Raw genomic sequence first — 23,066 nt, forward strand, 5'->3', positions numbered from 1 at the left:
GGATATACTCCTTCTTCGCGGTGAACTCTCATAACCTGTTGCACCTCCAATTCTTGTTGGTTGAGTTGGTGCCTACTCCCTTCCATTTTCTGAAATTTTTCAACAAACAATATAAAATTTGATTTGGTGACATATAATTGAGGGAAACTTCCATAGGAACTTGCTAGAGTACTAATCATGCATCAAAACTAGTTTCTACCACTTAGAACAAGCATGCAAGCTCACTAAACATGTTACCTACAGCAGCAAAATATTCAGGATATACTCAACCAAACAAAATTCTACTTGGATGGTTGTAGGAGTCACATACCGAAGAGCAAATATGCCAAATTTCAGACAGAAATCTGGGCTGAGCAAAGAGATCGAGAAATCTGGAGCTCTTGAGCAAAAACACGAGTGAGAGGAACCTGGTGCGAGTTTTTTCGGGAGAGAGAAGAGAGTGGGAGGAAGAGATGATGAAGTGGGGCAAAGGGGGACCCACACACCGGGGTGGCGCGCCCCCTTGCTAGCCGCGCCGGCTCGTGGGGTGCCACTGCGGGGTGCCCCACTGGTCATCCCGAGTGCTCCCAGGTGCATTTTCGAAAAATAGGACCAATGGTATAATTTTTGTGAATTTTTGAAAACTTTGAAAAATGCACATTTCTGGGTATTAAGTTTATTATTACTGGCCAGGAAATTTTTTGAAATCTCTAATTGACTAAGGAACTTTACAAAACAAAAGTGCTACAGCAAGTAGAACAAGTGGAGGAAGAAAGAGATGTTGTTTAGTTCTTCTATGCATATAAAATGAATTTGTTAACAAGGTTGATCAAGTCTTGCCACCAAATAAATTTTACATAACATAAGAAGAATTAAACCTCAAATCAATCATGTTACCTTGTATTGTATTGATATGGATCCAATCACAAGAGTTTGATATTCTTCTTTAGGCTCATATATAGGACAATGAATGGTTCCCACTTTGATAGTTCTCACATTAGAAATTGTATTAACTCCACATGCTTTCTCAATCCTCTTGGGAAAATAAACGGTATGCTCCTTGTCATCAACATTGAAAGTAACTTTTCCTTTATTGCAATCAATAACAGCCCCTGCGGTGTTAAGAAAAGGTCTCCCAAGAATAATAGACATATTATCATCTTCGAGCATTTCCAACACAACAAAATCGAGTTAATATCAAGCAGTTATTAGTAACTTGAACAGGAACATCCTCACATATACCAACAGGAATAGCAGTAGATTTATCAGCCATTTGCAAAGATATATCACTCGGTATCAACTTATCTAAATAAAGTCTCTTATAAAGAGAGAAAGGCATAACACTAACACCCGCTCCCAAATCACATAGAGCAGTTCTAACATAATTATTCTTAATAGAACAAGGAATAGTCGGTATACACGGGTCGCCAAGCTTCTTTGGAACCTTACCATTAAAAGAGTAATTAGCAAGCATAGTGGAAATCTCCTCATTAGGAATTTTCCTTTTGTTAGTGACAATATCTTTCATATACTTTGAATAAGGAGGCAATTTAATAGCATCGATCAAAGGTATTTGCGGGAATAAAGGTTTCATCCAATCACAGAATTTGTTATAGTGTTCTTCTTCCTTTGATTTTAGTTTCTTAGCAGGAAAAGGCATTTGCTTTTGAACCCAAGGTTCCCTTTCATTACCATGTTTCTTAGCAATAAAATCTTCTTTAGTATACTTTTTTATTTTTAACATGCTTTTCAGGTTCTTCTTCAACCTCTTCTTTATCAGGAGTATCATTCTTATCATTATCTTTATCATGTTCATTACCACTTTCAGTTTCAGCATCAGAAATAGAAATACTATTAGGATCATTAACGAGGCTCGAGAGGATTCCACAACAGTTTTATGTTTCTTTTTCTTTTTCTTAGATGGAGCACTAGGTTCAGTTCGTTGAGAATCTTGTTCAATTCTTTTGGGATGCCCTTCAGGATATAGAGGATCCTGGGTAGAGACACCACCTCTAGTTGTTACTTCATAAGCATGTTTCTCTTTAGAATTATTTTTTAATAAGTCATTTTGCACTTTAGTAAGCTGATCAATTTGAGTTTGAACCATTTGAAAATGTTTAACAAGCATCTTAACATCATTGGAGGTTCTCTCCACAATACCATGCAATTCACCAATAGCTCGAGAATTTTCCATTAAATGATTCTCTACTCTCATATTGAAATTACTTTGCTTAACAATATAATTATCAAACTCATCTAAGCATTGCGCATGAGGTTTTGAATACGGAATATCTTCCCTAGTAAAGCGCTGAAGGGAGTTTACCTCAATCATGGATGAAGGGGGAATTATTTCACATATATCTTCTATGGGACGTAGATTCTTCACATCTTCAGATTTAATACCTTTCTCCTTGAGAGACTTCTTGGCTTCCCTCATATCTTCATCATTCAATTTAATTAAACCCCTCTTCTTCAATATTGGCGTTGGAATTGGTTCGAGGCGTAGTCCAATCATCATGATTCCGGCCTATTTTAGCCAATAATTCTTCAGCTTCGTGCGGAGTTCTTTTCCGAAAACACAACCAGCACAACTATCCAAATATGCCCTAGACTCAATGGTTAGTCCACTATAAAATATATCAAGTAGATCATTCTTTTCTAAATCATGTCCAGGTCGAGCTCGATAAGAGAACAAAATCTTGCCCAAGCCTCGGGCAATTTCTCTTCATTTCCCTGGTCAAATCTATAAATTTTCACGTAAAGCAACATGTTGAGCACTAGCAGGAAAGTATTTTCGAAAGAAAACATCACGCAAATCAGTTGGACTTCTAATAGAACCAGGAGGCAAATTATTATACCAAGTTTTAGCATCATCCTTTAATGAGAAAGGAAAAATTTTAGTGACAAAATAAGTACGCATCTTGACATCATCAGAAAACAAGCTACTCATAGAAGAAAGTTCAATCATGTGTTCTACAGACACTTTCTTTTTCAGTACCACAAAAGGGTGCTTTCTCTACAATAGCTATATGAGATAGATCAAGAGAAAAATCATAATCTTTATCCTTAATGCATATAGGAGATGTGGCAAATTTAGGATCGGGAGATAACTTATGTCTAACGAGTATATTGTGTGAGAAACTTTTTAATTTTGCTTGCATCGGCGGTAGCATTGCATCTAGTAATAAAATCATCATTAAGCTCCACATAATCTTCATCGGGATCATCACTAGAATAATCAAGTTCGGGTGAATTAACAGGTGTAGTAGCATTAGGAGTTTCAGCATTTTCAATTTGTCTAGACGTAGCAATTGTAGCATCTAGAAAGGATCCCAATGAACCACTATCATCAAGCACAGCAGAAACATTATCAATATTATGAGAGTTTTCAGATTCAGCGGAAGTACCAACAAGTGAAGCTTGTGGCGGTGAAACAAGTTGACTTATCACAGATGGTGAATCAAGAGTAGCAGAGGTACTCGAGTTGTACCTTTTCTTGTAGTGGATGGTAATATGGCGACTTTAGAATCGCGAGGTTTACCCATGATGGAGAATTTGCAGCGAACAATATCAATCCAAGTGAACTTCCAAATAAAGCTATGCTCCCCGGCAACGGCGCCGGAAAATCGGTCTTGATAACCCACAAGTATAGGGGATCGCAGCGAGTCTTCGTGGGTAGTAAAACCCAATTTATTGATTCGACACAAGGGGAGACAAAGAATACTTGAAAGCCTTAACAACGGAGTTGTCAATTCAGCTGCACTGGAAACAGTCTTGCTCGCAAGAGTTTATCGATAGTAACAGTTTTATAGCGATAGCAGATAGTGAAATAACAGCAGCGAGTAACGAGAGACAGCAGTAGTGATTATAGTAAACAGCAGGATTAAAATACGTAGGCACGGGGACGGATAACGGGCGTTGCATGGATGAGAGAAACTCATGTAACAATCAAGCGGGGCATTTGCAGATAATAATAAAACGGTGTCTAAGTACAAAGCAATCAATAGGCATGTGTTCCAATTATAGTCGTACGTGCTCGCAATGAGAAACTTGCACAACATCTTTTGTCCTACCAGCCGGTGGCAGCCGGGCCTCTAGGGAATCTACTGGAAATTAAGGTACTCCTTTTAATAGAGTACCGGAGCAAAGCATTAACACTCCGTGAACACATGTGGTCCTCACATCACCGCCTTCCCCTTCGGTTGTCCCAATTTCTGTCACTTTGGGGCCTCGGGTTCCGGACATCGACATGTGTATACAACTTGCAGGTAAGATCATAAACAACGAATATCTTCATGAATCAATAACATGTTCAGATCTGAGATCATGGCACTCGGGCCCTAGTGACAAGCATTAAGCATAACAAGTTGCAACAATATCATAAAAGTAACATCTACGGATACTAGGCACCATGCCCTAACAATCTTATGACTATTACATGACCAATCTCATCCAATCCCTACCATCCCCTTCAGCCTACAGCGGGGAATTACTCACACATGGATGGGGGAAACATGGCTGGTTGATGGAGAGGCGTCGGTGATGATGATGGCGATGATCTCCTCCAATTCCCCATCCCGGCGAGGTGCCAGAACGGAGTTTCTGGTCCCGAGACGGAGTTTCGCGACGGTGGCGGCGTACTGGATGTCTTCTCGCGATTTTCGACTTCCTCCCGTGCGTTTTTAGGTCAAAGGCAATAAGTAGTCCGAAAGAGGGCGTCGGGGGCCAGCCGAGGCCGCCACACACTAGGGCCGCGCGGGCCCCTCCTGGGCCGCGCCGGCCTAGTGTGTGGGGCCCTCGTCCCCCACCCGGCTTGCCCTTCCGGCTCCGTCGTATTCTGGGAAAATAGGACCTTTCGCATAAATTCCGAGGATTTTCCTGAAAGTTGGATTTCTGCACAAAAACGAGACACCAGAACAGTTCTGCTGAAAACAGCATTAGTCCGTGTTAGTTGCATCCAAAATACACAAATTAGAGGCAAAATAATAGCAAAAGTGTTCGGGAAAGTAGATACGTTTTGGACGTATCATCGAGCAGCGGCTAGGGAGTTTCCCCTGGCCATGGTGGTGACGAAGGTCGACCACATCGGCGCGTTTACCGGTGGCTGAGGCCTGGGGTCGAGTGGGGCTGAATCCCTTGATCTTGATTTTGGTGCCGACTGTCTGCCCATCCCCTCCTCGATGCGCGGTACGGTCAGATCTAGCGGAATATCATCCATGATGTGCTTCCTTCTTCCTCGATGTTGGGCTTCCGTTGTGGGGCTCAAAGAGGCAGATCCAACAGGGCGCTGGCGGGTGGTATGGCGACTGCTAGCTTGACTTGAATAAAGGTGTCGTCCCTAGGGTTCCAACTCGCGCCAAGATGATGATCTGACATATGCATGCCCCCATCGATCTTGCTAGATTGTTGTGTTCCTAAAGGCTCCACCGACAAACTCCACTGGGCGATTTATGCCTGGAGATTGCGGGATCATGTGGTATTCGGTCGTTCACACTCGTGTTTTTTTTGCTCTGACCGTTGGTTTCTGAGAAGGAATGATGCGAAGCTCTACTTGTTGTTGCCATCATGGAGCACGCTTTGTTATTCCATGGTGAAGTCAGCTAGAGAAGAATGTCATGGAAGACGAGATCTGTGGACTACCAATGGTGGTTCTAGTTTTTGTGGCCATGCGGAATTGGCTTGGTGATTAGGGTCTTGGAGCAGCGGCATCGTAAGTGGGGGCGACGACACATGAGAAGTTCAAGGTCTTACCTTTTACGGTAAAAATCCAATGCCTGGCATTAATTGGTTGTGTCTGGCAATGACCTTGTTGAAGCCATTAATTGTTTTGTGAGCGAGGACATTTTTCGGGGTGAACACCTAAGATTTTTTATCAGACGACGACAGCGCTTGCGCACTCTTTCCTTCATGAAGGCGTCACTTTTGGTGAAGATTTCTGGTGGTGTCTTGGTGGTGTTAGTGCTGCTGCTACAAGAAAGTGATCATTATAGCGGGACTTTTCCTTTATTGCAATTCTTCTTCTTTTATGGCTGTCTGCATACGGTATCTTCGCGATACTAATATATAGTCTTTATCGAGAGAAAAAAAACAACTGAAACGAGTTACTTACCCTTCTATCTAAACTATAGTTCCATTTTTCTCATGTGACTAAGAAAATCTCACAGGACTAAGACTTAAACGTGCTCACGATTTAAGGATGGCTCTTCTAACTTTGAGAATAATCCATAGGCCATTGCTATTGGCTGTAACATTTTGGTTATTTCTAGTCGATACTCGGTTCCCAAATGCATTCGTTTACTCTTGTGTAAGAAAAGAAAAGAATAGGTATCAAGGCGTGCACGAAGGGAAAAAGAAAGAAGGTGCACACAACCATGTACTCCTACATTCTGCCGTTGAGCACGGCGGCCGAGATGGAGTCCAGGGTCCGGGTGATGAGCTCCGCGGACACGAGGAGCACCGCGGCCGGCACGCCGAGCAGCACCAGCGCCAGGACCCCCGCGCCGAGCCCCGGCCTGGAGCGCACCAGCAGCGCCAGCAGGACGCCGCCCGCCTCGCGCACGCCCGCGACGTAGCTCGCGTGGTGCCGCCGCTCCAGCTCCGTCCACTCGCCCGGGAGGAGGCCCTCGCCGTCGACGCCGCCGTGATCCTCATCCTCGTCCTCGTAGTCGCCGGGGTCGGACTCGGCCCTGACCTGCCGAATGCGCCGCCGCAGCGTGTCCATGCCCTCGTCGACCAGCCGGCCGTCCCACGGCGAGCCCGCGGGGTCCTCCCGCTCGCCGCCGCCTCCCGGCGCGAGGCAGAGGATCGCTCTGCTCCCGCCGGCGCGACGGGTACTGAACCGCACCGTCGAGGCAGCGGTGGCGTCGGGAGATGGCGGGAACCTCCGGCGGCTGGAGAGCACGCCGCGCGCGCTCAGAGCGCCATGGGCCACGGGCGCCATATGCATTGCTGCACGATGGGCACGCCTCAAGCTTTCGGCGGCTATGGACCTATGATCAACTGATCAAGAACTCAAAGTGCTGGCCTACGTAACGTTGATGTCTCTGCTGCGGACGTCGCGTGCCGGTTTATATACCGGCGAAGGCATCGATTCGACGGGGTGGCGTGGCGTAGCGAATTTTCCGTGGAGGGAGGCCTAGCCTGGTTTGTAGGCGAAGGGAAAACGTGCGGGCAATGGTTAGCTTGGCTTCGGAGCCAACAACACGGCGGCGTCGCGTCGGCAATCACAGGTGCTGTTTGATGGGGTTCGCCTGTTTTATTTCTGTCGGGTTCAGGTGTGGCGTGTGCGGGCCGCGTCCGGCGCTGCGCATACCGGTCCAGTACAGTGTGTGTGCCGACCGATGGCCTGTTTCCACTCTGTCTACCGGAAGCTTCCTCCTCCCGGCCGGCCCGCCGTTCAGCTCCATGGCGCAACGGACGACGGGATTATCGTCACAAGACGGTGCCAGGCAATTGCAGCGCAATTCTACCTGGATTTCCGTAGGATAAGTTGAGTCCAGATGAAATCCACACTTGTCACAGGATGAGGACGATTTAGGAGTAGCGAATTTCATGACACGTTCTGGAGACAATAAACGTGTTTAGAACAGCTGCAGTGACAACTGATGCCCGGAAATTTTATTATCCGTGGGCATCTTAATCTCTTCAGTTGTGAATTCCACATTTTAGCTCACTTGTTCATATTGCCCACATTTATGTAACAAAAAAAATCTACGGAAATACCATAACTTGTTTCCCCCATCTTAGCATTTGTTTTTTTTTTGACCAACCACTGTGAGGCAACAGCCCCACAGCAAAACTTTATTCGAAGGCAAAAAAGGTCTTATGTACAAAACTGAAGAGAGATAAAGGAAGAAAAACCCTACCTATACAGGAAACCAGACTCTAAGGCAGAGTCCTAATCCAATCTAACAAAGCTTCTCTATGTTTGACCTTAATTCTATATCTCAATACATACATGTCATGTAGAAAACCAGCCTTCCACCTTGCAAAGGTAGGCTTCTCACGTCGGAAAATCTTTCCATTTCTGATAATCCAGATGTGCCAACATGTCAGCATGAGTACTTCCATAAAGAATGGCTTTGCAAACTCCTTCCTAGCATGATCCATAATCAACTGAACATCATCACTGGCCACCCATTCAATTTGGAGATAGTTCCAGATCCTGATACTGAAATTACACTCAAAAAAGAGATGTATCCTATCCTCATGCACATGCATAGGACATAATTCGCAGTGATAAACATCTGTGACATTCCAATGCCGACGCTGCAGCAGGTCTCTAGTGTTTAGACGATCCACCAATAAAAGCCAAGCAAAAACCTTAATTTTCATGATGCAAGAAGATTGCCAAATCCACTTATATACCTTGGGTACCTTAATAAGCTCATGAATATGTGAGTAAAATTTAACTGAGGCATAATTACCACCCCAACAGTATGTTTTTTTCATTTTGTTAGATTGGACCGACGAGTATTGTTGATGTGGCGCAGCAACAATGTGTAATGCTCAGTCACCATCGTCGGCAATCATGTCCACCCTTCTCTTCCCCGTCTTTTGCATTTTTCATAGTCCTTGGGATACCCTTGAAGCTCGATCCTCACCGCACACCCTGGGCAACAAGCTTGTATTGTCTGTAAAATTTCATGAACATCTGAACTGGAAGTACAGATGACGGTGCCATGCAACTGCACCGGAACTCCACCCACATTTCTAAGATGAGTCCAGGCAATTGCACCGGAGCTCCACATGGATTTCTAAGGCGAGTCCAGATGGATTCCACAGTTATTATAGGATTATTATAGGATGGTGACGAGTTCAGTGTTACACGACGCGCTTTGGAGAGAAAAACGTTGTTTAAAACAACTCCTGCCACTACTGATTTCCAGCTATTTTCATATCTGTTCCAACTATCTTTATTTTTTCTTCCATCATGGGGGTCAAAGCATGACACATACTTCCTGGTAGCGTGTATATAATTCCTGTAAAATACCAGGAACCACAGAACAGAGATTCCAGGAGAGGAACACACAACACAGATTTGACTCGGTACAGAACAAATTCAGGTTTCTTTCACACAAAACCACAATGAAGGCACTGTAGTTTACACTTCCCTTATTTCGCCGACTGTATTCACAAGATATGACGCTACTGATGATAAACTACACAGCATCCACAAATTGACAGCTCGGAACAGATGCGTCAACCATTCCTTGGGTACTTTTGAGGTGATGATCGAAAAAGGTCACAAATGAAATACTGGTGTCATCATGGAGATACAGTAATGTCAAGAGGATAGAATGACAGTTGTGGTCCTCATGTTCTAACAGCATCCTGATGATCCCTGAGCCCGGTTGCCACCCACCACATCCACGGTGTCCGGCATATACCTTCAAAAGTGCATTTACGTGAGATTATGAAATAAAAAGATAACTGATGTTAGTCCCAGAACTATCCAAAGATAAAAGTCCCCTACAAAAAATAGCACCTCACAAGGGAGGCGATCTATCTGCCTATAAAACTCTAAGGACCTAATGTCTATGTGAAACTAAAAAAGGAAATGAAAAGAACTATTGGTATTTCAAATATTATTCATCTTATTATTATGCTCTGTTATCTAATACAGTTTGTTATGTAATAAACGATATTCACTTGGCACTTTACTAAAGAATAGAAAAGTAAGAAAAACTGTGCTTACAACTCTTCCTCTGGTTCATTCTTCAGAGCATTCTTTACTATACACTGGAAAGCCTCTTCCACGTTTAATCCATCCTTGGCAGAAGTTTCAAAGTATGGGATGTTCCCTTTTGAGGCACACCATGCTTTCGCCTTCTTCTCAGAGACCTGGAATCAAAGGAATTTACTTATCTGCAGACAAACTGTTTATTGGGAAAGAAAAGACATATAGCTAGCAGTGATAATTACCACACGGCTGTTTCCACCATCTATATCTACTTTGTTACCCAGTAGAACAAAAGGGAAGTTATCAGGGTCTGATGGGCTAGCCTGTGAAAGTAAACACCCAAGGTGAGACAGATATAACATGACTCTAGACTGTTGATGAATTATGAAAAACAATTCACCTGAATTAGAAATTCTTCGCGCCAGTTGTTCAGGTTATCAAACGATTTCATGGAATTAACATCATAAACTAGAACACAGCAATCTGCTCCACGGTAGAATGCAACACCTAGACTTTGAAACCTTTCCTGGCCAGCTGTATCCCATATCTACAAAGAATATATATGGTTAAGCGTCATAAGATACAGTGATTATCGAACACACTAGAGGAATGATAGATTGATTGTGCAAAACGTACAGTAACACAGATACCAGTAAAGCCCAAAAGATAGATTTCTTATGTATCCACCCGAAATTGTGCTTTAACAGGAATCAATCGAAACACAAGGAAGTCAGGTAAAAAATGGTTTGTCATTTAGAATACCTGAATTAGCATTGAAACTGTACCACTTCCATGGTATAAAAAGACTGTAGCGCCCCGTATTTTGTAGAATATAATGGCTTAGGGCCAAACAATAACAAATAACAATATTTATGCTGTCAAAGGCCCAAGGCTAGTTCTGACTTTGGATACGAAATAAAAGACATGAGAATCTATGTAAAAGTCTACTTTAGTTCTGGTTTGATCTGGCTCGTCTGTTAGTTTGTGGACTGTTAGTTGGCTTGGTGGAGGTTAAAATTGCGCTCTGATCCTTTGCTCAGTAGTTTGTCTTTGAACTTGCTTAGTCTATGCTTGGTGTGTAGGCAAAATGAAGCAAGTCGGTCAGAAATCTCCTTTTTTTCTGTTTCTTTTACTTTTCTTTTGCCCCTGGGGGTTTTGAATCATAACTTTGTTCCGTTATCTCTGATAGTGGAACCTGGAGCACTTTGTTGCTTCGTATGGGAAAAAAAAGGCCCAAGGCTAGTTCAGAGTAACATCATGCCAAGATAAAGGAGTATAATACTTACACGCTAGTGAATTATTGAATGAAATTGACCTTTATAGGAAAGGTTCGCTTGTAAAATTAGATGTTGCATTTATTTTCATTCAAAGAAAACACTATATGAGTGTCCACAGTATGATGCTTGTAGAAACTAAACTTATTCATGTACACCTAAGGTGAAACAAAATCAACAGAGCAGCATGACATGTGAAAGTAAACTACATAAACAAAAACAGAACTAGTCATGCAACATCAGCTACGATGAAGAGGAAACATATTCTTCTGGTAATACGAGTTTTAACCATTGAGGAGCAGTACAGTAGCTAATGGAGATCACGCCAATTAGCAGTGGAACTAATCAGTGAGCATGACGAGGGCAACGACCAGGGCGTGGAAACCTTACTTGTAGAGTGAAGAGCCTGTCCTCGAACTGCACCTCCTTGGTGAGGAAATCGGCGCCGATCGTGGCCTTGTACTGGTTGCTGAACTTCTTGTTCACATATCTGAATTAGATCAAAGCTCAAGGAAACACAAGCCAATACAGGTACAGCAGCAAACCCCATGTTAAAGAGATAATAACTCGACGCAATTATCGCATCTCAGCACGAATCTGAGGATACTGGTTCATCAAGGAGGTCTTCCCAACCCTAGATCGCAGGAAACAAGGTGGGGGAAAAGTCAGCGACGAATCGAGGAAACGAGCTCCGCGGAAACCGCGCGGGGGGGAAGAGAGAGAGATCCGAAGTGCTCACCCGCTGTCGCCGAGGATGATGACCTTGAGGAGGGTGCGCCGGCGCGAGGCCATCGGGATCTAGCGCGCGGGGCGGCCGATCGCCGGAGGGGACTGGGGAGGGGAGAGGAGAGGCGAGACGAGACGAAAGAGCTGAGCTGGCGCGGCGCGTGGTAGGGGAGACGGAACAGCCTAGAGAGAGGGTCGTGAGGTGGCGACAACACGTTGGGCCACTGCGATCGGACGCGTACAACTTCTTCCGATTTGTTTACGAATCTGAACCCACCATTTGTTCCTCGCCTGAAAATTAGGATCGAAGTTTGGCTTGATTTGTGTTTAAAGTAAATCCTCCGATTACTATCTTTTTGCTGCTGATAAACCTATTTTAACTTCTGGGAAAACAATCTGTGCAAAAAACATTCTAACCTAGGACGCGACCGACCAGTTCTCCGCAACCAAGAATTGTAACTTATGTGCAACTCTCACAAATCATGACCAATTCTCCGCCAACCAAGAATTGGGTTCACATCACCTAATTTCAGTTGACTCTCGTGCCGTTAATATGCAAAACAGGGAGTTTGGTTGCAGTTGCAATTCCATGGACAATTGCAACTCATGTGCAACTCTCACAGATCACGATGAAAATCCAACGATACTAACGTCGATATAGGTCTAATTAAGTTGATTCTTGGGACCAGGAACAAAACCATCCTGGAGCCCATGTCTCATGCGCCTGTCCGAAGTCCACATCCTGCCTTGCCAGGCAAAAAAATTGCACTTAAGCGGAGCCCAGCTCTTCCAAACACAAACGGCCCCAGAGAACCTCTCATCCCCCTGGCCACAACATCCTGTAAGTCGATTGCGCAGAGTAGTGACCAAGGCCACCTGAAGATATCGGGAGCATTCTCGACAATGGTGGCTGCACTAACCAGCGCCAACACCAGTAGGCACTCCAGACATCCTTGCGGACCTAGTCCCGTCCCCACGTCATTGATCCATGTGTGATTCAGCAGAGCCTCCTCAACACAGGATTTGCGGTTAAATTGACGTACTTGATTTGAGCGGGTGTTTATGCAAACACAGGTGCCATGTTAGGCGTTGATGATATCTAGTACAAAGAAAAGCGCTAATTTCAAAAGTGGATATCGTATAAAATGAGTGTGTGCATGGAGTGAAACCAAACTCTCGGATCTATCTACCATATGACTGAATGTATCTCATATCAATATTCCTGAGGCCTACCATGCCTAGCTAACGTAGTTTTTTTTTTTTTGCATATGATGCATGGACTGGTATGATTGCTGTACATGGTTGGTCAATCTAGATCACACGCATGGTGTTGTGTATAAAACTGCTCAAAGAAAGGCAAGAGCTCACCACCTAAATAAATAGAGTTCAGTGTTTATAGAAGCAATATAAATATTGTCATGTGCTCGGTTCAATTCTATCTCACGCTGAATTAATGTAAAAGATCCACTTTTATACTTATTTGGAGATATTTGTACTCCTCTGCTCCCCCAATGAGATACATGTGGCACATGCCACATGGCAAAAGGAAAAATAGTGTGTGCAATGAGGCTCGCTAAAAACCATTTTTGTTTGGCGGTAAAGGTTATGAAGGTCGATAAAGGTCTAAGATGATCCTTAGGGACCAGGAACAAAACATTTTAGTTTGGCGGTTAAATTGACGTACTCGATTTGAGTGGGTGTTTATGCATAGTGGAGTCTAGGAGGGATTGGAGTATGTTCACTACCGTGCGGTTCAATTCAGCAATATCCTAAACATTATGCTCCTAATAGTGAAACTACAAACATAACTTTTTTTTTTACACTGAACGACAAACTTAACTTGCTATGCATACTCCGGCAAAGATGAAGTTTTATATTGAATGAAAACATTACTCACATCAAGTGAAGGTTGACGTCAAACCTTCTTGAATTAATTGTAGAGTACCACCTACTTATTGGACTAAGCTAATGATACCAACCTGTTGAGATGAAATTTGACGTAAAACCTTGGTTGCTATACTTACTCTGGTGAAGACGGAGTGGTATATTGAGATGAGAACAATATACACATCAACTGAAGATTGGTGCGGTATATAATGAAACCCTTATGCATAGATTTGGAAGTTGGTGGCCAAGCACTTTTTATACTTAGGTAGATTGCACTTTACAACAACAATAATTAGGTGATTATTAGGATCTTCCTCATTACAAATGAACACAGAGGATGAGCGATTATCTGGGGGCTTAGGCTGGTCATAGTGGGGAGTAACTTAGACTACTAGCATATGTCATGTTACTAGTCTAGGTTACTACCTTCATAGTCTGTACTAACTTATATGTGGGGCTTAGGCTGGTCATATGTCATGTTACTAGTCTAGGTTACTACCTTCATAGTCTGAACACAGAGGATGAGCGATTATCTGGGATCTCCGGCGGCAGCTGCAGGAGGTCCGCCTGCAGCGTCAGCACCGACAGGGCGCTCAGATCCGGCGCCGCCTCCATTTCCCGCCCGTCTCGATCGCTGCTCGCCCGCGCATCGACGAGCCTTACCTCCCCGCCAATCCTCCTGCCGGAGCCGCCACCGTTGCTCGTCGTTTTCCCGAGAGCTCGCCGGCGCAGTTCAGCGGCGAGCAAACGGCGCCGGACGGGACAGCCACCATGGCGGACGAGAGGAGGTGCTGCAGGAGCGGGTCCTGGACGAGGGCCCCGGCGGCGCCAGTGGATTCCCGCTGGTGGCTTCCTTTCATCTCCCCGCGGTGGTTGGCGGTGCAAAGAAGGGCGACAAACCGCGGGAGCTCGCTGCGCCCGTGCAGCTCGTCCACTAGCCATGGGGACATGCACGTCGCCTGTGCCCCTCATTCTCAGGGCGTTCTCATCTCCATCACACAAGTGAGCTCCTGCTTCCTCTCTCTCTGTCTGTTGTCGATTGTATATGGTAGTGTGCTTGTGTTGTTGCCGTTGTGAGCTACTTCCTGATGTGTGTGTGCTTCTGCAAGATGAAGGGCATGGATCTGTGTTCTGCTAGATGTGTGTTGTGTGTTGTCGCCATTGTGGGCTACTGCTAGATGTGTGTCTATCTGGATTCAAGTTTAATACATGGATCTGATGTATGTTTGTCATGGATATAATTCCATATGGTCTGTAGGTTAGATGACGACAACATCAATGCCTCTAATGGAGGCTTCAAGCAGGTCACATGTACGCCTCCAATGGTTGTTGCTTCTCTTCCCAGTGCAAGTTGAGAAGAGGAAGATTCAAGGAGCAGCATGTTTAGGATAATTGGAACAGAGATCCTAATGATATCATCACTTAAATGTTATCTGAAGCAGCCCAAAAGTGAGAATTATCAGATCGTTCAGCTCTTTATTAGAAATTTCACTACCTGCAGTTGTAGCAGCTAATGAATGTGCTATCAGGTAACATTCTATACTTTAGAATATGCTCCTCAGTTTTTTCAGTAGCCCATTTATTACGATTGTTCCCCATGGGTGGTTTGTGTACGCCACCTGGAATTCACGTGCAGTGGTTGCTGATAGTTGAATAATGTCCGGCACGATGCAGTATAGGCCACTCCAGCAGTAGCATTCCTCCTGTTTTCATCTCAATTCAGAGCCGGGAAATAATCTTTATCCACGGGCATGAAACCCTCTCAATAAAAACTGGATATATATCACTGGTAATTATGTGAACCTTAATTTACACACAGCTTTACATGGTTAGTGTAGAGATGGGTGATACTTAAAAATTGCATTATGGTCAAACAGTCTACTGCTTGAGTCATGATTGCTCTAAATCTGCTTCACCATTCATAGGTGCTGCATGTGTGGTTGTTCAAGGATGTCAAATACTCCCAGTTTATATTAGTTTTCACATGGTAATGCAAATAAATTAAAATCTATGGTTACTATTCAGAGGTCATTTGAATGTTTCTCTGTCAGGATGAGTGTTCGAAAGATTGTCTTGGTTTGGTAGTCACTTAGAATTTCTCTGTATTGTATTCTACTAATCGCAATGTTCATAAATAGAATAATTTAACTATCTTGTGTTGGTGAATCTGTTCTCTTATTTGTTAATTTCTTCAATTCAAATTTGGTTCAGATTTGTAAACAATGAGTGCTAATTTTGGATAATTTACTAATTCACTGTCTATCTTTGTAATAGTGTTTGGTGCTTGATAATTTACTAATTCACTGCCTCTTCTCGTGATCTCATTTATCCAGTGTGCATGTAAGTTCCCCCACTTTTTTTTTAATCCTGTCTACATTTATCTTTATGTTGGTACAACATTTTATAGGGGTGTTTTATAGGGGTGGTACAGTCATGCTCCACAGGCTGCAAAAATATTGGAAATATTACTAATAATATATTGTGGGGTTTTAGCTTCTTTTTGTATATAAATGGGATTTTTAGATTCTTTTTTGTACATATATTTCTAGCTTATGCCTTTTCCTCCTAAAACAGTACCAGGCAAGCTGACATGTGGCATTATTGATACTTTTAGGTATTTTCAAAGAGCTGCTCCTATAGTAACCGTGCAGCATATTTCAGTACTGTAGGCGAGTGATTGAAGCTATTGTTCAGATATCACAACAGCTTACTGCTCATATTGCCTATGAAGTGGTGCACATGTTCCGGTGGTGTGAGAATTTCTCCCCTAGCCTCATAGTGGTTTATTACTCTATTTGTTACCCATCAGCCAACAGAGTAAGTGAAGTTGGTAAGTAATGTTAAAGCAACGTTGTGGATAGACTTGGTAGTTTATACTCTCATCTATTGTTGGTTTTAATTCAAGTCTATTGATCTGCATAGACTTTCTGGTTGTTTGACGGCCGTGTGAGTATATTTTCTAATTGTTCTGCGTACAGTATCGTTTTTCACTAATATTTTGTCCATTTAATGATATGCATAACTAACGTGACATTGAGTTTTTAAGTTCTTACATTGGTAGATTTTTCCCTTTTGTCGATGCCAATTTGGGTACATCCTACCCTATGTGCCATTTACCACCCTAAAACTATGGTATTTTACATTGGTGCTTCTTCCTTGTGCATATCATTCTATGTTTCACTGCCAATTTGGGAGCATGTTATCTATGTGAGGTCTCCTCTCACTCTCTCAGGTAGTACAAGGATACTTTATTTGGTAGCATCATGTGTATTTTCCTTGTGCATATCATTCTATGTTTCACTGCCAATGCATATTCTTATTTTCTGTAACATTCTTCCTTTTCTTATAATTGATTTGGTTTTCCACATTCTTTGCTGCAATTTTTCATAGATACACATGGAGGTACCAGGAAAAGCTTTTGATATGCGCATGAACCTCATTTTTATCCGCGCTCCCTTCTAAGGAGTCCCCGAGTTCAGAACAAAATGAAGGAATGAAAAAGGTAACCAGCAACGGAATTTATCCGCATCTATCATCTCTCTAAACCAATGTGATCCAGCCTACCGTTTGTTCTTTGTAAGTAGTTGCATATATCTTGCGCCTTCCAGGTTTTGCTTCTACATGATTTTTGCTTGACATAGTTCCTCTGTTCTTCTTTTCTTTTGTACTCATGGAAGCATGGCCGCTGACTTTCGTAACGCTCAGAGAGTTGTGGTTGGTAACATCGCAGGAAAGGTATAAGTCATCTCTCCCGCGTTGAATTTATTTGTAATTGTGCAGCTGGTCTGCAGTGATAATTATTCCCTGTGATATGAGACAATATGCTCAATTATTGCTAATTTAGAAAGTGCAATTCTTCTTTTATTTATAAGAATATGGTGACTAAAACATAGGCCTGGATAAATAAATGTGAGGTCTTCATTATTTTTCTTTATCCTCTGAACTGCTGCAAATTTTTTAAAGATGCTTAGGCTACATGTACTCTAATTCCAGATAGTGAGTTTTCTCAGTATTTTCTTTTTAAAAATGATGAGAAGAACTAATATTATCTGCGTTACAATATAGGTTCCATCGGGAAATTTAGTTCATAGTGAATGTGATGTTTCACTATTCTGCTGCTCCCAAGCATCAGGTGTTACGCTTATTCTGTACTCTTTGCCTTTAGAGATAAGGAGATTGTGGTAGCTGCAGCTGAAGAGGAGTAAAGGGATATTCAAAAACTTGAGTAAGCCATATATTTGAAGGTATATTGTTTCCACTTTCTTCTATCCTTTTGTTCCTGGTCTCATTTGCTGGGAGTTTTTTATCGAGGCATTTCCAAAAAAAATTAACTAGATATTATTGGAAGGATCGGTACGGCCTCAGACATCATACTTGTCCAGGCCATGTAATAATCTGTATAGTTGGGAAATTCATGTTTCATATTTATTGCACTAAATCTTCCATGTTCTCCTTGTATTCATTATTGGTAGCAAGTTACAAAAATTTCAGCTTTGTTGACATTGACAAGGGGATGTGGACCTGCAGGTCTCCACGAATGATGAATCCGCCATGAGAGAGAGAGGTTTCATGTTTTGGTATCATTCTGTCCACTTGACCTCTCCCAAGTCCTTTTTTTCATTTTTTTTTCATTGTTCCGTCAATGCTGCTAATTCTGTGGTGGATTTGGCTTCAATATTTTTTTATTTATCCTACTACCTTATTATCACTTAACTATTGTAATAATTGGAAGTCTGCTTATGTTTTATCATGTAATTGAGAGCATAGTTTTGGCGTATCTCTGAATTCATTAATATTTCAGCGAAGGCTTATTCAGATGGCCTGGCCTCTGATTTCGGTACTGATAATTTTTTTGTATTCTCTGCATTTAAATATATGCTTTGGGCTGACTAAAGAAATGAATATGCTAGGAACTTATGAAGCTGGAATAATTATGCTTGTACCTGTGCTTCTACCACGACCATTTGCCTGCCTACTTTCTGTTCTTATTTTTTGTTCAACTGAATCCTGTTGAGTAACATGGTACCCTTATACAGACACATATATCTTACTTGATTGGATTGCAGTGAAAGAATTATTGTGTAGTTCTTAGAGAATTAATGTATTACTTAAATTCACTGGGTGCATTTTAGTAAATTGTGCATATCTTGATCGTTGTTGTTGCAATTGGCTTGGTGAGAGAAGATAGATAATATGGGGCGTTTATATGCTTGCACGACATGCACACCGATGTATGGTGCGGATGACCAGCGAGATGCACACCAATGTGCCTCTTTCTATTGTTTTTTATAAAATAGATTTATCCTTAAAAGGAACAAATATGGTACTTTGTTTCTCTCTATTGTAGTAAATTTATATATAAAAATTGCAAAAAGTTCGAGTTGGTATTAAAATTTGCATTTTTAGTTTTTAGAAATTAATTGAATATGAGGCCAGCTACTCAGATGCGTCCAATCTATATTTATTATGGGGGTCTTTCATTTTGCTTCTGATGGCTTCTTTGCCAGCTAATAGAAATAATATCTTTGTTGTTGTTTCTTGGCTGAACTTTCCCATATCATGAAGTTGAGCTTTTCTGAAAGATAGTGTTTGCGTGCCAATTTTTCATGTGTTGGCTATAAATTGGTTCAACTCTTCCCTATGTCATTGCGGCTCTGAAGTGGTTTTGTTACTATGGACCATGTGCAGGTCGAACATGCTGTTTGGGTGTGAGCGCTTCAGGTTTTATGCAGTGAGGAGTTGGACACTGGAATTTCAATTTTGATTATGTGATGACCTGATGACCTGGTTGGACCCTAGAGACTCAAGTTTACTCTGATGACAAATACAAGGGCTAAGGTAGCTTGAGGTAAATCAACTCAGAAGCTTTGATTCCTCTACATGTGTTCCAGCTACATGAAAACTAATACTCCCTCCGTTCTTTTTCAATTGACTCAGATTCAGTATAAGTTTGTACTAAATTCGAGTCAATTAAAAAGGAACGGATGGAGTACATGACATTTAAGATCTTCCATTGCTAAAGCCTATTCGAGCCACTTGGTGAGCTCATTGTTGACAACAAGGCTATGTAGTACTTTGAAAACGGAGCCACATTTTGCAAGTTTTGGTGACTCTTCAGAGTTCTTCATTGATCCTGGTGGCACACTGATAGCCTGAAATTTATCCTCTTGGCAAGAACATGAGCAACCATCCTTACCTGTCGAACCATTCACACATAACCATTCACACATGTTACTTTTTAGAGAGCTTGATTATTACAAGGTGGGAATTCATTGATTCTGATCCATGATATGCAGAGCCCTATTGTACTATTTGTCTTGCTTGTTCTCTTCGCATTTATATTCTACGAAGAAGCCACACTGCTGATCCATGAATTATATATGATACATGTGCAGAATTCTATGGTTCTGAGAATTGCTATTTTGGCTATACAGGACTATGTCCGGTGGCCGCCCCCTTGTGTTATGTTCTTTTCGCCCCTTAGATGATTATTTTGCTCATACTGAGTTATGTGGTTTTTCCGTGTTGGGTTGGTTGGTTTGTCCTTGCTTATTTTTGATATAACACATGCATGCTTATAATGAGAAACAAGTCTTACAGGAGCATGGAGGATTACTGGTCAGTGTAATTGGACTACTCGGGCATCAAGGCGTCAAGTATAGATGTGCGAGAGAAGAGGAAGAGCACATCCTTGAGCAGTAGTTCGGTGATGCCTGGTATGTCTATTTATGCTTGGGATAATAAAGCTTTGTTGTAAGGAATTTGGACGGTCTTGGTGGATTTGAAATGGTGGAAGGAGAAACGAAGCTGAGGCCGTGTGCCCATGTCAAAATGTACAACCGAATATCGAGGTTTATTTTCTTTCGTTCTTGGAGGTGCTTTTGCTTTTTCTGTGAAATACTACTGAACCTGTGTTTCCCCTTTACAACCAATTCTTAGTATTGAACTACTTATTTTGCTATCTGGTCCAATGACATTTTATTCACTATTCATTCGGAGAAGATATGCCGTTGGTTGGGGTGACACAACGGCATGTGTTGCAGCTCGATAAGTCGGCCCAGCCAGGTCATGCTCCCTGAGTAATACTGCTTTTATGCTTCTCTTTTGAATTTCATAAATTTTATAGATGTATGCTTGTACCTGAAAGGTAGGATTTTGATACAAAACTAAACCTTTATTAGGAAACCCCTTGGATAAATAGGTAATCTTGATGGAGAAACTATTCCCACCCACGCTATTATCATTTTGTTTTGTGCAAACGGAGATCCATCACTAGAAATATTCTTGATATGGTTAAGGTTCTGTTCTCTGTAGATGAGGAAAATCTTTTGAATCACCATAATTGATATATATTCCCATTTTAATAGCATAATGCTTAGTCTTATTGGTTGCCTATACTTGCTATGTATTAACCGGTTAGTTAAATAACTCTGATGACATCTCTGCTCTATGGGAATAAAACAGAACTGTAGGAGTTGGCTCTCACATGAAACCAATAAAAAGAGTATTTAGTTTAGTTTTTTTTGTCTTGTTTGCTTACTGGAACAAGCATCATATTATTGATTTATGCCTTGTTTGCTTCAGGCCTTCAACTTACCCATATGTAGCTTTAGGTTCAAGTTGGGAATGGACCAATACTCGTTTCAATACCATGGTGAGCAGCCTGTGATATTTTGTATTATCTACTAGGTTTACTCATGAAGTGTACATGTACAAATCTGAGCTGAGCTATTTTTCTGAACTCCATCAGCCTTGCCTACGGGGATTGTATGATTCAAATAAATTTTTATGGTTACCCGTTTAGAATTTTGTTGTTGTTGGCTACCCATTTCTATGATTGCTCTGTGTTTAGTTTCTTATCCGTATATCTATTCTCGCAGATTACTTTAGTGGCCTTGTTCAAAAAAGATAGTAGAAAGATAGTATCAAGCAACAAGATACTGCATCCTGCCACTGTTCGCCGTCTCGCCGCTGCATGATTATTTGACTCAGTTGTGGCAAATGAAGCAAATGAGTTTTCCATGTATTCTTATTTGTAGCAAACTATAAGGGCAATAATTTTTTCAGATGGCTTATTAACATTTGTGAAATAGTGGAGATGTTGCTTGTTCCTTCACCATACCACATGCTTCAAAGGGTGGAGCATGTTACCATCCTCAATCCATGAGTGTGCTAAGCATTCGGTGCGTCATGCCGATTCCATATGTGTATGTGACAAGCCGAAAAATATGCTAGAAATGTTGAACCATTTAAACTTGTCGGAAGCATGCGCTCCAAGAGCTATGGAGTTATGAAGTTTCTCCTTCCCATGAGTATTCTATGATCTATGTTCATCCTCTGGATCTGGTTGATCGTCTGTCAAGCGGAAGGAGTGTGGTGATGCAAGATGAATAATTTTATATCATTCCGCTTAGGAGATTTCATTATTTTTTCTAGGGGACGCTTTGATCTCAATCCATTTCTTATATGGAGCTGCTTTGATCTCAATCCTTCTTATATGGAGCCAGTATGAAAATTGGACCATTATCCCAAGTGGCGTTAGGGACATTTTTTCTATTTCCTTGCATTATTGGTTATAGTATGTGCCTCGAAAATTAATAACCACCACTAATTTATTTACCTCTATTACAAAATAATTAGAATTCTCTTCTCAAGACAACGGAGAACAAGGAGCCGATTATCCCAATCATTTTAGGACCAACCCTCGTATATGCGTAAGTGACACACCCTTTCTAATTCCATATCGATTCTAGCACTCAGCTTGGCACTCAGCTACACGAATATGTTTCAAATAGGCACTCACCTGCACGAATACTGCCCAAATGAGTAATTTGGGAATTGATCTTACATTCAACAGAAGTGCGATTCATTTCCAAAGGGAATGCGATGCTTTGAATCCTACCTATTATTTATATCATTACTATATCACTTATTTGATACTTGAGACTACACTTCAATTTTTTTAAAGGTCTTCCATTGTATGTCATTTTGTTTGGTTACATGCTACAACATAAATACTTTTCATAATGCCTGCAACTGCTTGGTTCAAATATTCTTCGTTAGTAGAACAAGATTCAAGAGAACCACCAATATGTCTTTCACCGTGTTTTTCCTAACAATAATATTAGTACATCAAGCACGATCAGAACGTAAAAGTGGAAGCGCACACATAACCCAATATCAGATATGCTTTCAAAATTGACACTTCTAACCATAAAAAATGTGGTATCAACTCTTTTGTCTTGAAGTAGATACATTTATCTTGAAATTAGTAATTATCCTTTCATGTTTCTTTTACAATGCTCCCTCTTTTGGTACAATAACCATAATTTAGTGGAGGAGCTTATACAAAAACATAAAAACTGAAAATATTAGTGCGAAATCGTACTAAATTGTCATATCTTACTATGGCACCTTGATAGAATGATGTGTCCGCAAGATATTAAAGTACTTAAATTTCAAGTTAATTCTTAATATTAAAATAAGGTAAACCTTATGATTTAAATTATGACTTGATT

The 23,066-nt window shown here is 41.7% G+C and overlaps 2 protein-coding genes and 1 long non-coding RNA gene across 3 annotated transcripts; 1 reads left to right on the forward strand and 2 right to left on the reverse strand.

Moving 5' to 3' along the window:
* Positions 1-6,204: 6,204 nt before the first annotated feature.
* On the reverse strand, positions 6,205-6,925 carry LOC124648441. Its single transcript, XM_047188211.1, has one exon. It carries the CDS (start codon positions 6,923-6,925, stop codon positions 6,359-6,361), a length of 567 nt encoding a protein of 188 aa, XP_047044167.1. The 3' UTR covers positions 6,205-6,358.
* Positions 6,926-9,028: 2,103 nt separating this feature from the next.
* LOC124707306 (ras-related protein Rab7) lies at positions 9,029-11,807 on the reverse strand. Its single transcript, XM_047238966.1, has 7 exons — positions 11,675-11,807; positions 11,543-11,569; positions 11,326-11,425; positions 10,062-10,208; positions 9,904-9,984; positions 9,677-9,822; positions 9,029-9,368 (listed from the first exon to the last, which is right to left on the reverse strand). Exons 1-7 carry the CDS (start codon positions 11,725-11,727, stop codon positions 9,302-9,304), a joined length of 621 nt encoding a protein of 206 aa, XP_047094922.1. The 5' UTR covers positions 11,728-11,807; the 3' UTR covers positions 9,029-9,301.
* An 8,707-nt stretch (positions 11,808-20,514) lies between these two features.
* On the forward strand, positions 20,515-21,480 carry LOC124706286. The gene is made up of 3 exons (XR_007004382.1): positions 20,515-20,613; positions 21,133-21,202; positions 21,429-21,480. It is a non-coding gene; the product is annotated as an uncharacterized LOC124706286 (long non-coding RNA).
* The last annotated feature ends 1,586 nt before the right edge of the window (positions 21,481-23,066 follow it).

This window comes from Lolium rigidum, chromosome 4, assembly GCF_022539505.1.
Source record: "Lolium rigidum isolate FL_2022 chromosome 4, APGP_CSIRO_Lrig_0.1, whole genome shotgun sequence".
NCBI lineage: Eukaryota > Viridiplantae > Streptophyta > Magnoliopsida > Poales > Poaceae > Lolium > Lolium rigidum.

Coding starts and splice junctions, on each gene's coding strand:
- LOC124707306 (XM_047238966.1), bottom strand. CDS start 11,727: ATGGCCTCGCGCCGGCGCACCCTCCTCAAGGTCATCATCCTCGGCGAC. Junction 9,985..10,061: donor GCGAAGAATTTCTAATTCAG/GTGAATTGTTTT, acceptor TTACTTTCACAG/GCTAGCCCATCAGACCCTGA. Junction 9,823..9,903: donor ATGGTGGAAACAGCCGTGTG/GTAATTATCACT, acceptor CTTTGATTCCAG/GTCTCTGAGAAGAAGGCGAA.
- LOC124648441 (XM_047188211.1), bottom strand. CDS start 6,925: ATGCATATGGCGCCCGTGGCCCATGGCGCTCTGAGCGCGCGCGGCGTG.